The 16415-nt window shown below is 42.4% G+C and overlaps 1 protein-coding gene across 5 annotated transcripts in view; it reads left to right on the forward strand.

The window, feature by feature from the left end:
• The first annotated feature begins 945 nt into the window (after nt 1-945).
• Nucleotides 946-16415, forward strand: part of LOC135559543 (furin-like) — a 118797-nt gene continuing 103327 nt past the window's right edge. Inside the window, exons 1-2 of one of the 5 annotated variants that reach the window (XM_065013116.1) lie at nt 946-1038; nt 7087-7383. In XM_065013116.1, coding sequence (XP_064869188.1) covers nt 7180-7383 — 204 coding nt within the window. In that variant the 5' untranslated portion in view covers nt 946-1038; nt 7087-7179. Of the gene's footprint in view, nt 1039-1434; nt 2168-3408; nt 3512-7086; nt 7384-12208; nt 12236-16415 lie in introns of those variants that run through there. The other 4 variants (XM_065013118.1, XM_065013114.1, XM_065013115.1 and 1 more) reach the window with 4 other exon arrangements.

Here is a 16415-nt window from a genome sequence, read left to right on the forward strand (position 1 = left end):
GTCTCAGACCCCGTAACGGGAGGAGTAGAGACCAAAGAAGGCTCGACCTCTGACTCGCTGTTTAATGGGGAGAACCGGTTGAAAGTTTGTGGGCTGAATGAGCAACACCGGTTGAGCATTCCTACAGCATTTCCATCCAGAAGCCATGAGAAAGTTGTCTGGCTGCGGTGACCATGCGAGGGGATTTATACTACCATCTGTACAGACGCGGTTTCATCCTTTCCTACACTGAAATGACCTTTGCCTAACAGATCGCGTCGGAAGCTGGGCTTGCAGCACAGCTATCCTCGCAGTAAGGCGATCGTTCTCCTGTATATTATGAGTACAGTGACTGCAATTAGAAGGCATCATGTTAATGTTACTATTTAGTTTCGGCTGTTGGAGGGCCTAACGAACCATGTCCAGATAAAGCGTCCGGAGTGAAAAAGTTGAATGAAAAAAAGTTGAGTGGGGGAAGAACTAAAAATATAAAACTGTAATTAAAAAGTAAAAACCGTAAAGTTAATAAGGTAAGCAACAAAACGCACAGCAGCACGTAAACAAGTCTGCAAGTTGTGACCGGAAATGAGACGTTCAAGTTGGTTTGATAGGTTTAACACTAAAATGGGATATTTCATTTAACATTCTAGAACACAACTGATCAGGGGCCGCGCTGAACGTAATCACTGCCAGTAGTCCAACCAGCCGCAAGATGGAGGTATTATTCCTAAAGGTTTTAGCTAAACTTTTATTTGAGTCGACCACTGACCAATGTTCTGACCAACATTTTTCAAAATTCATTTTCAATCTATTTTACTAACAGGGTTGCAATTTTATTTATCCTTGGATCAGACAAGCCAATGAAAGTGACCAGATTGAAAAGAATAATAATGTCGTTGATTGGCTGAGTAGGCTGGCGTAATTAAGCTACAGTTTGCACCAATGGTGCGATCTGCATGTCACGCGGTAGGCTATTCAACAGCGTGTGCATGATTACACGCTCCATCCTTTTGCAGCCATTAAATGGCAGTGAGCAGCTGTATACTTCAACAGAGCCAGGTGGGTTTTTGTCTGGGCAAAGGCAATTTAAAAGACTGGGGTGGAAGGGTTTGCTTCGTTTGAGTTATTCTTGAAAGGCTCTTCAGCTCGTTTTGAAAACGGAATTTGTAGTAGTTGTTTTAGGGTTGTGTGTGAGGGCCCTATTATTTAAATTCTAAACCATAATGTTATGCATATAGGCTATATTATAATGCATATATGATGCTCATCAAAATGAAAACATCTGGTCTTTGCACTAACCCCCCCCCCCTAAAAAACAATTATTAACACAGTGCAGACAATATTTGTTATAGATTATTCCAGCAGATGGCGCTATACTACTGTGTATATTACTCTTGAGCAGTAGGTGTGTCCAAATCCTGTGCATTTTCTCCTTGCCCTCGTTCGCCATGACGTATTTCCTGAGGGGCTATGTGATGTGGACCCCTCAGCTGTTTTGAGAGGGTTCATATAATCATGTTTATTTTATTTTGTAACCATTAACAATGTAGTATGATAGTTGTAAGACTATATTCGATTAATTAGTATATCGAAGAAGACAGGGGGTCATGCGTAATGTAAACGGGAATTGGTAAGCCTACAGAATAAACCCTCCTAAGGCATTGGAAAGTTTCCTGATAATTGAGGCGCTCATGGGGTGTTTTGTACTGGTGTACCTTCGTTCCTGGAAGAGGCCAGACTAGTTGCTTTAGTGCGAGGAGTGTGCTTTGCCTGTCATCGGCATTGCCTTGTCCCTATCAACGGAGACACTCGGGCTGTAACTGTCTGTGTCCGCCAAAAGGGCATTACGAGCCTGGCTGTAACGATAGCTGAAACATGACGCCGTCGACGTTGATCCCGGTTGTTGTTGTTCTGTGAGAGTGGGTTTGTGTGAAATTATATTCCGATCACCGTCCAAATCGGAAAGATCAGAGAAACAGAAGGCTGGGATTAAACAAGGGAAAAATTGTGTGAAAGAGCGCGTGCTCTGAGCGCCGCAGAATCGCAGTAGGCTACATTGTATCATGTAGTTGTAGCTGATAACGCGATACAGTGTTGCTTTACTGAAATACCAGCGGGAGACGATTCAGGAACGTCTTGTATTCGAAGTTTATCGCCCAGCTGTATGCAGTTGTCAAGGACATTTGTGGTAAGTTGTCTTTTTTTTATAGCAATAATAAGCCATTTCTGCTATGAACCACAATTGTTGTCATAAAATATAATGAAATTTGAATGGTTTAATGACACGTGGGATAACTTTTTGAGACACGAGCAGAAGTTTTATTTTATAGCCTAACTGGGCATGTTGACTCACTGGTATAACTGCCAAAAGAGGAGATATTCACTGTTTTGCGACCAACATTAAGAAAGACGTCTTGAAATACTTTTTGATTTGAATTGTAGCTTGGCTCCTTATGATTTGAAGAAGGATCTATTCGGCGGAGTAAACGCTATTACTGTAGCTTTGCTACTGTATATGATGAATCTTTTTTCATGGTAATTTAATACTTGTGGCAGGGAATATTCATTATCTGCAAGCAACATACAATGGAGTGTTAGAGGAGCTCAAGACAAGAAGACCGTATATTGTAGTATGCTGTAAATGTTAAAACCTTTAGGACCTGGATATTTTTTTGTGGATTGTGATACAAATGTATTGTATTCATCACGTATTCAAGTGATTATCACCTTTTAAGTGCCCCTGGCATGTCTCCGTGTTAGTGTGTCAAAGCACAGCAGTTCTCTCCCGGGGTTCCAATTAGCCTATGGGGGAAATGCAAATTCTGCAAATAACCACTGGGCTCTGTGAAAGTTTGTTCCTGTTTGAGATTTCTTGACTTTCTAGCCATTCTTCAACTCCTGAGCCAGTGGCCATGTTTTGATTGCTAGTAGGGAGACCTGACACCTCTGGCAGGGGAAAATGCTGAAGTATTCTAACCTTGTGCACTGCTCTGTGGTTTGCCAATGTTATCTCCTGTCAAGGGCAATAGCAGCATCACCACCCCCATCTGCAGTTTGACTTACACTTTGTAGAATGTAATGTGTTTTCCATTTGGCCTTTGGTGACCCTTTTTAGATAATTTCAAGCAGTTATGAAATGTATGACTACTTGCTGATTTTGATTCACATTTATCTGTTAACACTTGTGCAGCTTTATAATATTTGCTGCCAAACCTTGACGTATGGTATCATTTACTCTGCTAACACTTATGAGCACTGGCAGCAAAATGGCTGGTTTCCCACTTTCTCCTGCGAGCAGTAAAGTAGTTGAGCTTTTGTTATTCCACGGTGTATAGTTTTTATACTGACGTTAAACTCCGGCTGAACGGTTGAGTGCCCAGATGAGGTCACTAGGGGCGGGTGTACTTTGAGCCATGCATGTCTGTGAACGTTAAAGGGAGGCTTGGGGAAGGTGCACACCTCTGTCTGTGTGTGCTGCCACCGCATCAGATCGGACTGCATCAGAATCACAACAACAGTCTGAAGCTCAAAGGTGAGCTGCATATTTTACAGCTTTTTCCCCCTTGAAAGTGTTAGTAATGTCATTTTGGAATGTCAGGTTCTTGTTTCTTGAGCTGTCAATCAGTGCATATTCCTGCTATTGTAACAGTGCGGTTCTTTCTGCCATTTATAGTTAAAGTTAAAATTGCCTTGTATTTGGTGGTTTTGGCCAAGTGTTCTGTCAGAATAATGCATCCGTTCTGAAAGCTGAAGTTGTTCCACCAGAGTTTTCATACGGGTACTATTTCATCAACCCCTCTAAAATATAATGATGTTGCCGGCCAGTACGACAGCAAAACAAGGCATTGCATAAAGTGGAAATGTTGCTGCTTGTTAGGTGGGTATGTTTTGTGGGGTCTATTGTAACAGCTGTAACAGAACACACTGCCTGGAGCACTGGACAGGGATTTGACAGCCACTCTGCCAATGGATTTCACACACCCTAGTATTTCAACTAGGTCTTTGAAAAGTTCTCATTGAATGAAAACATTTGATGCATTCCAGGTTAATTCAGATAATTATTTTGTCTTGTTTGTAGCCTCTTTAAACTGTAATGTTTTGGTTGCTTTTGAGCTCAATTAACAAGTTGTTTTGCCAGAAACTAATCACTCTGACCATGTGGTTGAGCAGGTTTTAAGACAATGCTTAATCTGGACCTCTGCATTAGAGGTCGACCGATTTATGATTTTTTCTACGCTGATACCAATTATTGGAGGACCAAAGAAAAGCCAATACCGATTAATCGGCTGATTTTAACAATTAAAAAACGTGGTTTTTAAAATGTATATATTTTATATGTATTTGTAATAATGACAATTACAACAATACTGAATGAACACTTGTTTTAACTTAATATAATACATAAATAAAATCAATTTAGTCTCAAATAAATAATGAAACATGTTCAATTTGGTTTAAATAATGCAAAAATAAAGTGTTGGAGAAGAAAGTAAAAGTGCAATATGTGCCATGTAAGAAAGCTAACATTTAAGTGCCTTGCTCAGAACATGAGAATATATGAAAGCTGGTGGTTCCTTTTAACATGAGTCTTCAATATTCACAGGTAAGAAGTTTTAGGTTGTAGTTATTAGAGCAATTATAGGACTATTTCTCTCTCTATCGTTTGTATTTCATATACATTTGACTGTTAGATATTCTTATAGGCACTATAGTATTGCCAGCCCAATCTCGGGAGTTGATAGGCTTGAAGTCATAAACAGTGCTGTGCTTCATGCATCGGGAAGAGCTGCTGGCAAATGCAGGAAAGTGCTGTTTGAATGAATGCTTACGAGCCTGCTGCTGTCTACCACCGCTCAGTCAGAATGCTCTATCAAATATCAGATCATAGACTTAATTATAATATAATAAACACACAGAAATACAAGCCTTGGTTTCCGGATTTGACCATATTAATGACTTATCATTTCGAAAACAAAACATTTATTCTTTCAGTGAAATACATAACCGTTCCGTATTTTGTCGAATGGGTGGCAACCCTAAGTCTAAATATTCCTGTTACATTGCACAACCTTCAATGTTATGTCACAATTATGTATAATTCTGGAAAATGAATTACGGTCTTTGTTAGGAAGAAATGGTCTTCACACAGTTCGCAACGAGCCAAGGGTCCCAAACTACTGCATACACCCTTGATTATATGCAACACAGGACAACCATGTGTAGTTAACTAGTGATTATGTTAATATTGATTGTTTTTTATAAGATAAGTTTAATGCTAGCTAGCAACTTACTTTGGCTCCTTGCTGCACTCGCGTAACAGGTGGTCAGCCTGCCACGCAGTCTCCTCGTGGATTGCAATGTAATCGGCGTAATACCGATTTGTTATGAACTTGAAATCGGCCCTAATTAATCGTCCATGCCAATTTAATCGTTCGACCTCTCCTCTGCATTGTGTCTTTAGCATTGCATATAATTCTGTAAGTGGATCATAAATCTTTGGGCACAAAGAAGTTTTGGTGTGCCCGAATAAATGTTTATTTTATGTAATGTTATTTGTGATGGAATTAGGATACTATAGTACAAATTTAAACATTTAGTTATGAGTCAGGAGGGATTTTTTGTCATCCCTATACATTTTCTGAAAGGCGCAGTCAGAAGTAGTTTTATAGCTAGATCATTATTGAAGCGATTTTTAACTGTGCCATGCTACTTTGTACCTCTGCCTGCTATTTTTATCTTTAATGGGTTGAATACTCCAGGATTTTTCACCCAGCTTCTCATTTAGCATATTCATGCCATGCAACACTATCTCTCTGCTTTGTTTCTGCATTTCAAGACAGTCATTTTCCCAGCCGATCTGTAATTTGCATTTATTGGGTTTCAAGTGCCAAAAGTGCTTCAAAGGGGAGCCGAGCCTTGCATGTTTTTTCATATTTTCTTCTTTCAAATTTCCTGTGTGGAACCTGAGCCTCCAATGTTCCTCAGCCAGAGTCCTGTCCCAGCTGAGGTCTCATAACTGACTGACTGCCAATGGCTAACACTCATCCTCATAGGGGAGATTTCAGCTGGTCGTCCCATCACTCTCTCTCTTGGACTCGCTCTGTGACTCATCATCATCCAATTTCCTTTTGAAAGATCGAGCTGGAAATGAAATGTTATGTTCGATGAAAAGTCTTCTTGGAAGGTTGAGGAACAGGTAGGGCCAGTGTTCTTTGTAGCTTTTTGGGGAGGTAATGGAAGGACGGACCACATTCTCTGAAGTCAGCAGGCTACATTTCTTAATTGGTTTCACTCTGAACTCCTCTCATACTAGTGGTTAGGGATCTCTATGGGGTTGGACAGTTGTTTTTTTTCTTCCCATGATTCCTGTTCAGTGTTCTTTACTTGGAAAAGTTTGTCTGACATCTCATTAGTGAAAACCTAGACTAGTCTAACCTAGACTAGTCATTGCTGGGCGAAAGTCTCTATCTTGGCTTACAGAAAAGAGGGGAAGTAGAGTTGTACATGTGTGATCATAAGCTTTGCATTATACATGGTAAGAGACATCCACTTCTCCACCACCTCCAGTGCTGAGAAAAGCCAAGAAGCAAAGTTAGGAGAGAAATCATTCTGGATTTGTTACTAGTTTGTCAGGTGAACAGGCTGAAAAGTCTGCCACACACAAACCGTCTGCATTTGCAATCAACATTTTCATGCTATAGAAATTGGTATGGACTCTGTTTCCTTCAACTAATGATTCTTGTTTTCTTTCAAAGTGCCTTTTGTAATTCCAAATACAATACGTATTTAATTGTCATAGCTTCACTGAAAGGGAGAAGTAAGGACCTTGGACTCCTTTACCTCAAAAGTAATTAGTCTGTTGTTAATCTGGTATTGTTCCCCTGTAAATGTTGATATCTTCACATCACTCCGCTCTCCTTTTGTAATGCTGTTGCAATGTAACAAGTGAGCAAACCTTGGCAGGATTGACGTCTCTCTGACAATACATACTGCTTCAGCTCACTATTACAGCACTCTGAATAGGAGTTGTTGTTCTCATTGTGCTGAGCTCTGCTGCATGTTTCTAACCCTCTCTCTCTCTCTTCTTCTTCGGTGATCCCGGTGCAGTGACTGTCCTGTGCGGTCTCTCTCCACCCCTGTTTGTCCCCCCGGCCTATCATAAAGACGCTGAGCTCAGGGACTGCGCTGCTGTTGGACCCCATGGCTCTGGGCCTTCCATCCTCCTCCATGGGCCCCTGGTCCCGGCTTGCTGAGCGGCTGCTGTTGGGGCTCCTGCTGGTGTCTGGGCTGGGCATGGCCCTTGGTCAGAGGGTTTACACCAACACATGGGCCGTCCACATCGCTGGAGGACCACACGAGGCTGACCTCATTGCCAGTAAACACGGCTTCGTCAACCATGGCAATGTGAGTTGTTGGGGATTCTTCACCCTCTTTTGTTTGTCTCTGTGTGTTTTGTCTAAGTGAATAATTAGGGAACATCTACTGCAGAAAGTGCTGCTCTAGACTGCTTTTCCCACATTGCATTTTAGTGCCAAAATACCTGACCTTAAATTGGCTTAAATATTTATTAGACTTGGAAGATGCCAGCCTCAGACACTTGGAACCAATTTAATTACATCACTTTGCTATAGCAGAAAAAATACTTATCTTTAAAAAAAATATTATATATCGGAGTAATATTGATGGTGTTTGATATTTATTTCCCATATAACTTGTAAATAGCAGTGCTTCTTCTGGAGATTTAGGATAAATATTAGTTTACCATAGGCAGTGGTCCTTATAGAAACCCCTTGATGACTGTTGAGTTTCAGTTCATCCATTCCAGAGAAATGACTCACCCAAACAGACTAAACACAGTTACCTGAACGACTGCAGCATTGCCTTTCTGGGTAAGATGCCTCTTCTGTTACTCTCTTACTGAGAGTGGCTGACCACAACCTCCATATGAATCAAATCACATTCTATTGTTCACATACACGTGTTTAGCAGATGTTATTGTGGGTGTAGTGAAATGCTTGAATGATACACCTGTGTGTGTCTGTGGAAATTTCTGCATTGTCCTGAAAGCATCACTCTGCTTTTCACACAGCTTTGATCTCATTGCTTAAGGGGAGGAGGCCTTCAAAGCCCCCCCCCCCCCATATGCTCAGCCTGCTGTTTTGTTTGTGGTAAATGAGTTTATCAGAAAAATGCCCCCCCCCATCTCTCTGACATGTTAGCATCCTCAACACTAACAGTCTTTCATGCTTTTCAGTTTCTGTTCAATTAAACATCCCACAAACTTTTTTCTGTGGTGGTCTTCCTTTGTTGCAGATGAGGCAAGTCATGGTACATTTCATGTGGCATTAACAGAACTTACTCCCTGTCTTCTCCTCAATGCGTTGTGTTGTGGCATTGTTTGCATAGTTGAGCTGTGTGTTTGACAGGAACAGATTATCCAATAGGAGCTTCCTGACTGGAACGCCCAATCAGAGCGTGGGTGAGATGGGACTTTGAACTATGAATTGCACAGTGCGGCTGAGGGAAGACTAACAGGCAGTGACAGGAATGGGACTCCGATCCAATGAGCAACACCACCAGGGTTTAGGTTTTCACTTTTCCTCTCCCTCCTTCCGTTTTGAGGACAATCTATGAATAATTAAGCTCTCCTTGGGATAGCCTTGGGATAGTTTGTTGTTGGTGCCCCAGTGGGGGGGGTGCAAGAAATGAAACATTTCCTGTTTGTAAGTGGGCCATTATATTCTCTGGTTGTAAGTGGGGCCATTATATTCTCTGGTTGTAAGTGGGGCCAATTATATTCTCTGGTTGTAAGTGGGGCCAATTATATTCTCTGGTTGTAAGTGGGGCCAATTATATTCTCTGGTTGTAAGTGGGGCCAATTATATTCTCTGGTTGTAATTATATTCTCTGTGGGGGCCAATTATATTCTCTGGTTGTAAGTGGGGCCAATTATATTCTCTGGTTGTAAGTGGGGCCAATTATATTCTCTGGTTGTAAGTGGGGCCAATTATATTCTCTGGTTGTAAGTGGGGCCAATTATATTCTCTGGTTGTAAGTGGGGCCAATTATATTCTCTGGTTGTAAGTGGGGCCAATTATATTCTCTGGTTGTAAAGTGGGGCCAATTATATTCTCTGGTTGTAAGTGGGGCCAATTATATTCTCTGGTTGTAAGTGGGGCCAATTATATTCTCTGGTTGTAAGTGGGGCCAATTATATTCTCTGGTTGTCTGGGGCCAATTATATTCTCTGTTGTAAGTGGGGCCAATTATATTCTCTGGTTGTAAGTGGGGCCAATTATATTCTCTGGTTGTAAGTGGGGCCAATTATATTCTCTGGTTGTAAGTGGGGCCAATTATATTCTCTGGTTGCTCCATCAGAAGACTTCAATGTGGGCATGATGAATATAATTACTTTGTTTTTTTGCCTCTGTCTTTCTGCATCCATTTCACATGTAACTTTTCTAGCTTCCTTCCTGGTTAGCCTGTATCCTGCTAGGCAACTAAATCTCACGTCATCCAGTTAGAGATCATTCGATGATTCATCTGGTCATGGAAAATATCAGAGCGTAAGATAATAATTATTCTGGTGACATAAGGTGATACCGTTAGGTTTTTTATCATTCTGACATGTCTATGTAATAGTTTCCATACAGATTTTTTGTATGCTGCCTACTTTGGAAATGTAGTGGCTGTCAGTCAATTTCCTTTAAAATGCCCTTTTGCCTAAAGGTCTGTTTCATACTAATGCCATGGGCAATAATGTTGATTTATCAAATAAGGATCTGAACCACATAGTAAACATCAGCTTAGCCCTTTTTAGAGCTCAGACCAACTGAATAAAGGTTTCAAATGGGGGAGGACATCTATCAATGGTTTCTGAAAACTCACCAGAGAGAGATGAAATAAGATTGCTTAATATGTTGGGAAAATAACTGGGGAGGGTTGTGAAATCACTAGCTAGTGAGCAAACACAAAATGGTTGCAAGAAAATATTATATATTTTTAGTGTTCTTTATAATATGTTTACATTGCATCCATGAACAGATTATATTTTGGGCTATGGGAAGGTCAGACGATAAACCTTCCCTCACACTGACTCCTAGTTTGTATTTAGTGGGTGTATAATGTCAGTAATTGGTAGTGGTGTGGGCTTGTTGGCTGACGTGTGGGTTACTGATTGGTTCTAATGGAAAGGGGGACCCAGTAATTCTTCCTTCTGAGGGAATTGAAGGAGAGTTTAATTAGCCTGCCCTGCCAGTGTGACTGGTGACCGGACCTAACGTGGTAGTTTGAGTTTATTTTATTTTTACAGGGACAGTGCACATTAATCTACGTTTCAGTAAAAGTGCCAGTTTTAGCCAGCCGGCTAATTTTCAACCGCAGTCCCTGAGCTTAGCTTAGTTTACCTCTGTAGCAGTCGGTCAACCAGGGACAGTAGTGGATATTTGGGGGGCGAGGTAAGGGATTGTTACTCCTTCTTCCACATCAGCTGACCCCTCTTTCCCTTGTGTGATATGACAGTAATTGAAGAGCTTGGTCGTTTACGAAGCCAGGCTTCCTGCCCTGGGGCAGGCTTGGACTGTGGGTCTCTCTGTTGACAGATGTTAGGCTTCTATACCCCACCACTCTTCACAGGGCATCCATTTTTGATTAGGGCACCCAGATCAGCCACCTCACTGTATTCCGACAGCATTTCTTACCGATCAACAGGAATGTTGCAAACTAATCAGTAATCTCACTGTGAAATGTCCAATGGCCTTGTTTTTACTGTGATTACTGGGAAGCCATTAACTATGTGTTGGCCATAAGGGAGTAAGGAATCCAGACATGACCATTAGAGACACTTACTCAGACTGTGTCCAGGAAACTGCGAGCTGTGTGTGGGCGTCTCTGTCTGTATGACTGCTGAGTAGATTTGTCCCATCACCATAAAGGGATCTGAACATGTTGGAGACTTAAAAAGCTGTTTTGAGCCAAAATGGTGAAAAGTTTTGGGCCTCCGTTCGGCTGACCAAAGCCAAGTTTAGCCAAGCCTCATTGGTCAGATCAGTAACTCTACTCAGCTAATGTGCTTTACTCTGACCTTTTGCTCTACAAAACAACACTATTTTCTCTACATGGTTATACCTGGCCCAGCCCCAGACCTACAGCGGGGAGGGACATGCTGTAATCGCAACACTTCATCTTTTATAAGCTCTTGTCCTCCACTTTAGAGTTGTCTGGAAATGGAGTCTGAAATGTAGTTACATTTTTCTCTCCGCACCAGTGTGGTATTGGAGTCTTCTCAGACTCCAATACCACACAGATTGCTCTTCCATTGCCCTCGGGACTCTTCTTGAGTAATAAGGCAGCCAACTTCCTCAATACAAGCGTGGTACTTCTGTGGTGTTTGCACCCCGTCTAATGGTATATATTTGGCCTTCATGTTTACTCAATTGCAGTGGGCTCCAGTTAGAGGACAAAGTTGACCCTGTCATGCTGTTAGCTTTCACACTGCTAGTGAGTACTCAGTCACTGTGTGTGTGATATTATAACGCTACCACCTCCAACGTGGCTACAGGAAAACCACAGTGTTTTGACATCTGCATAGGCTGTTGTAAACACATTATCTTGACACCCAGATCAGCCACCTCACTAGTAGTTTCTACATGCCTCATCCTCTGTCTCTTATCAGCTTGGTGACGCACTGCGTGACCTTAACTCCCTCAGACCCAAATCATATACCTGCCGGGAGGAAAAGGCCTTTCACAGGGTGACGTGGCATGAAACCTGCAAACGTAGAAATTTCCAGCCAATGTGTCCCTGGAAGATTGAACATCGCACCTAGAGCAGCACTGACTACAGCGGTGTTTGTTTTGTGGACAAGGCCACAAACGGCATCAGGCGAGGTTGATCACTTGATGGGCTGTTGATGCAATGTGTGCAGCCCCCCCCCCGCTCATTAAAATAGACCATTAGGCAAAGGAGAGGGGGCCAACTGGGCACTAAGAGTGAGAGGGAGCGAGGAGCTCTGTACAGCCTGCTTGGCTGAATGAAGTGTGAGATGATTGGAGTATGGTAATGAAGGGAGCAGCGTTTTACATTTACGAGGGGGTGCTGGGGTGTAGAGCAGCGAGTCGGACGGCGGGTTCTGAACTCGCCATAGGTGGTGTGTGTGTGTGTGTGTGTGTGTGGGGGGTAAGGTCATGCTGGGGGTGTTCCGTCCGTCTGTATTTTGAAGGCCTTCCGGACTCTTCTCATTACCATGTGGATCAGTGTGAGTATGTGTTCATCTGCTTTATCTAGCTGTATAGAAGGCCATGGCAGAAATGCAATAATACCATCATGCAGAGATTATCTTTTGAAATTGTTGTACTTAATGATCTTCCTGATGCAGTGAGGCATCCGTCGCCAGTCATTGTGCAAAAGCAATTGTAGTAGATCTCTAATCAAAGCAGTGATTCTGCCTTCCCTGGACTGATGGTGAAGGAAAAGAGGGTTGCGTGAGCAGGACCTGGTGAGGAATGGCATGCCCCAGCTGTGGTGTGGGGCTGGTGTGTGCAGGTGTTGTATTGAAGTGGGAGGAGGGCAGGGGGATCACAGGCTGCAGCTGAGGGGGTTTTATGACCCCCTCTGATTGTCCCTGTAGAGTTCCCCTCCACCTCTGGGACTCAGCAGCTCTGGCCCCTGGCTGTTTTTTTTTACAGCAATGAGCCACTGATGTCTCTGTTAAAAACGCAAGCACCTTTTTCTAATTTCACTGTTAAAAGTGGATTTGATAGGTGGCCAAATGGCCCAAGAATATATAATTTTTCTCGTTGCGTGCTAGAGCTCTCTGACAATGCAGGTGTACTGCGGTAGTTGGCGTTTCTCAATTTTGGGTGTTGTGCCTAAGCTCTGTGTCTGGCCTGCCTGAGACGTCTCTACTCCATCATGCCTGAGACGTCTCTACTCCATCATGCCTGAGACGTCTCTACTCCATCATGCCTGAGACGTCTCTACTCCATCATGCCTGAGACGTCTCTACTCCATCATGCCTGAGACGTCTCTACTCCATCATGCCTGTGATGTTGTTGATGAGGCTTGAGTCCTGGTGTTAAACCTGTCCCTCTGCTGGAATAGTCTGCTATTTCTGGGGCTCACCTCGTCTCGTGTGGTTTACTGCCCCTGCCTGGCTTAATGGTCTCATCTCTCTGGTCCTCTTTCTACCTAATCCTGATTAAACACATCTATCCACAGTCAATTACTGTCATTATAGAGTGATTTCACCCTGGCTTTTATAACATGGGTGACCTTCTGGCACTGTCATTGGGTTGGGGTAAGTCGACTAGCAGAAGTTACACACACTTGTATATGAAGTTGAGAGGTGTTTGAAAAGCAGTGTTTGCATGATGGATGTCTTTCTTTTCTCCACCTACTTTCATAGTTCCCAGGAATTTAGAACAGGTTTGTGCTGTTTCCCTTTTCGAGAAGAGATGCAAATGCCTTGCTACTGGTGTACAGATCTTTAACAAAATCTGCATTTTCTATCCTATTTTCTTTAATAACAACTTCTTTTGATTATTTATAGACAGATGTGGGAAGGAAGCTGATTAATAAATAAATGCCTCATTGCTTCCTGCACACGCACATCAAAGTAGAATCCAGCGTTTCTCAGAACCCTGCCGTTTCCTTTTTTCTCAAAGAGCGCTGTGGTTTCTGTCACTAATGGCTGTTGTGAACGCTTCCTGTGTTCAGGGTGTAAGCTAGGATGAGGAAGTGCAAGGTGGGGTACTCTTATTAGAGAAGGTCAAATCTATTCATCTTTATGATAATAAGAACAGGAGCCTCCAGTTCATTTCACTGGTTGAACCTCCAACTCTGTGCCTGTGTTGTGTTAAGAGTACTCTATCCCTTCTGTACTACGTGGAACCACAACGCACAAGGCCTAGCATTAAACCCATACATGATCTAATGGGGAAGTCCATCTCTGCCATCGTGAGATGGGCTGATTCTAATCAGTGCTGGTACCGACCAGCACCATGACTGGGCGTGATTACTGTTAAAGGGGGCAATTCCATCTAAAATGCCCCATGAGCATCAACATGTGAAGTTCATAGGCTCATGTCAAATGAAGGTGAAGAGTTTTTGAGAAATTAAAGCATATACATTTTTCAACCATTTTCCATCCTACAAATTAGGAATAAGCAAAAGCTTATCAGTAACGCAATTACTGCAATAACGGAATTACTGCAATTGAATTGGCTACAATGGGAGATGATGGTAGTCACAAACCACAGTTGGGTCACCTGCTTACTGTCCTTCCTTCCACTGGCATGCTGTTATGTTCAGCTCATAACTTTGATATTTTCTATATTTTTTCCCTTTTGTCTGGTGGTCAAAGCAAGACTGTGAGAATCTGGACAATCCCTCCCTCCCTCTCACTCTTACTCTCTTTCTCTCTGCTGCTCTCCCTCTTCTCTCTCCAGTTAATGGGCACGTTCCTCTGCCTCCACATTGCTGATGCCTGCCAGATCTTACAACGCCTAGATGGGTATTTTATCAGCTAGCCACATATGTTACAACAATCTGTCAGTTGGTGACAGTAAATGACGTGCCATGCAATCGGCGTCTGAGCTGCATGCACCTACTTACCTACCCTCTTTATTTGCTGTGACAAGCATCTTCACCGACAGACACTGGATGTCCATGGATGTTGAAAAGTAGTTCATTGAAATTTGGTCAATCCACCCTGGCCGGACAAAATCTGAACCAATCATAGACGTCTGTTTCACAAGTTTGCACGGCACAGCAGTGCACACCGGAGTGGAGTACAGTATAATGTACTATACTGAACATATCTACTGTACTCTACTCTGTGATGTTCAAGCTTGTGAAAAACAGATGTATATGATTGGTTCAGATTTGGTCTGGTCCGGGCCAACCAAATGTGGTCTTGTTTGGGGACTGAGCTCATTATAACAATAGCCAGTGTGTAGATTAATACCCAAATTGAAATATTTCTACCTTTGTGTACCAATTCAGGCTACATCACCATGAAGATAATGATATCCATAATTATGAATATCTATATAGTATAGCTCAGGGACCAATGTTATAATTCTGTTACCAGATGTAAATACACTTCGACTATAGTTCAGTAACCAAAATACATTTTGGTTACAAGGTGTCATGTCATAGCTGACAACCCATTCTTTCTGCAGACTTAATATTAATTCGTAGCAGATATATTTTACTTTTTGGAGAGGGAAAAAAAATCTGTAATCCTGTTACCAAACTTTGCATCTGCACAGTTCTTCCAGTAATTGTGTTTTTGTGAAATTTTCTGTGTAAATTGTTCGGTGGTCCTTGTGTTTTAGAGTTATGGTTTGTTAAACATTGAAATTTGTTTTTTCTTTGGATTACATTTTAAAGTGAAAAATGGGATTCAAAGTGTAATTATGTTATTGTTTAATTGCCCTGGGAAAGATTGATGTCGATATCCTAAAGGCATGGCAAGCTAAGGCCTATACACTACATGTAGCAAGACTGGAGGCCTATCTGTGCACCACAGGCATCCGGAGTGTTTATCTGTTAGATTCCCCATCTGTATAGTTCTTGTTTTCGCTCTAGACTTCTCTGTTCTGTTGTCAGAAGTGTCTCTGCTCTGTCTCCTTCCCAGTGCATTTACATTTGTTTTGATCTTGTGATTGTGCGAAACGACAAGATCATTTTCATGCAAGGTAATGCACAACACATCCGCATGCTCATCTCTTTAGCAGATGATCTCTGGCATAGAGCTGGACAATGAGGACTAGACGATTGTAAGTGCGCATTGCAGCGGTGCCAAATTACTTTTGGTTCCAAATGTCCATGGGCATATTGTAGTGCAGTACCAGAACTCCCTGCACCTACTGTAAATCACCAGGCCTGGTGCCACTGAGGACAGATGAAAGCTTGCCGCTGCAGAAAAACACTATGTAGCAGATACACACACACACACACACTTTGCTATTTTGAACGAAGTTGGCTTTGATAAATAGCTTTACCATGTCTCAAATCGGACAGAGGGCAATCTGGAACGATATAAATATAATCCAGTGTTCATGGGAACTGTGTGTGTTTCCAACTCTCCAAGTCTCTCTACTAGCTGCTGGACCTGAGCCACTCCACCAGCCATAAATCATCTGTGACCCTTTTTGTTTTACTATTGATGCTTTCTCTAGCCCTCTAAAATGTAGCTATGGCTAATGTGGAACAGAACCTCAGGCTCAAATACAAGAGGCTGGACTCACACAGCCCATAATTGGTCCCTGGGGAGTCCAGGCTATTGACTGGGAGGCAAAAGGGGTTTGAAGTGATTGGCTGGAGAGCAAGGAATGAGGAGGTTATTGGGAGAGGGCGACACAGAGAAAATGGCGCGCTGATGGGCTTTGAGGCCCCACTAGGCAGAATTCAGCTCGACTCCACAAAGGTGC

Source organism: Oncorhynchus nerka, linkage group LG28 (assembly GCF_034236695.1).
Source record: "Oncorhynchus nerka isolate Pitt River linkage group LG28, Oner_Uvic_2.0, whole genome shotgun sequence".
Classification (NCBI taxonomy): domain Eukaryota; kingdom Metazoa; phylum Chordata; class Actinopteri; order Salmoniformes; family Salmonidae; genus Oncorhynchus; species Oncorhynchus nerka.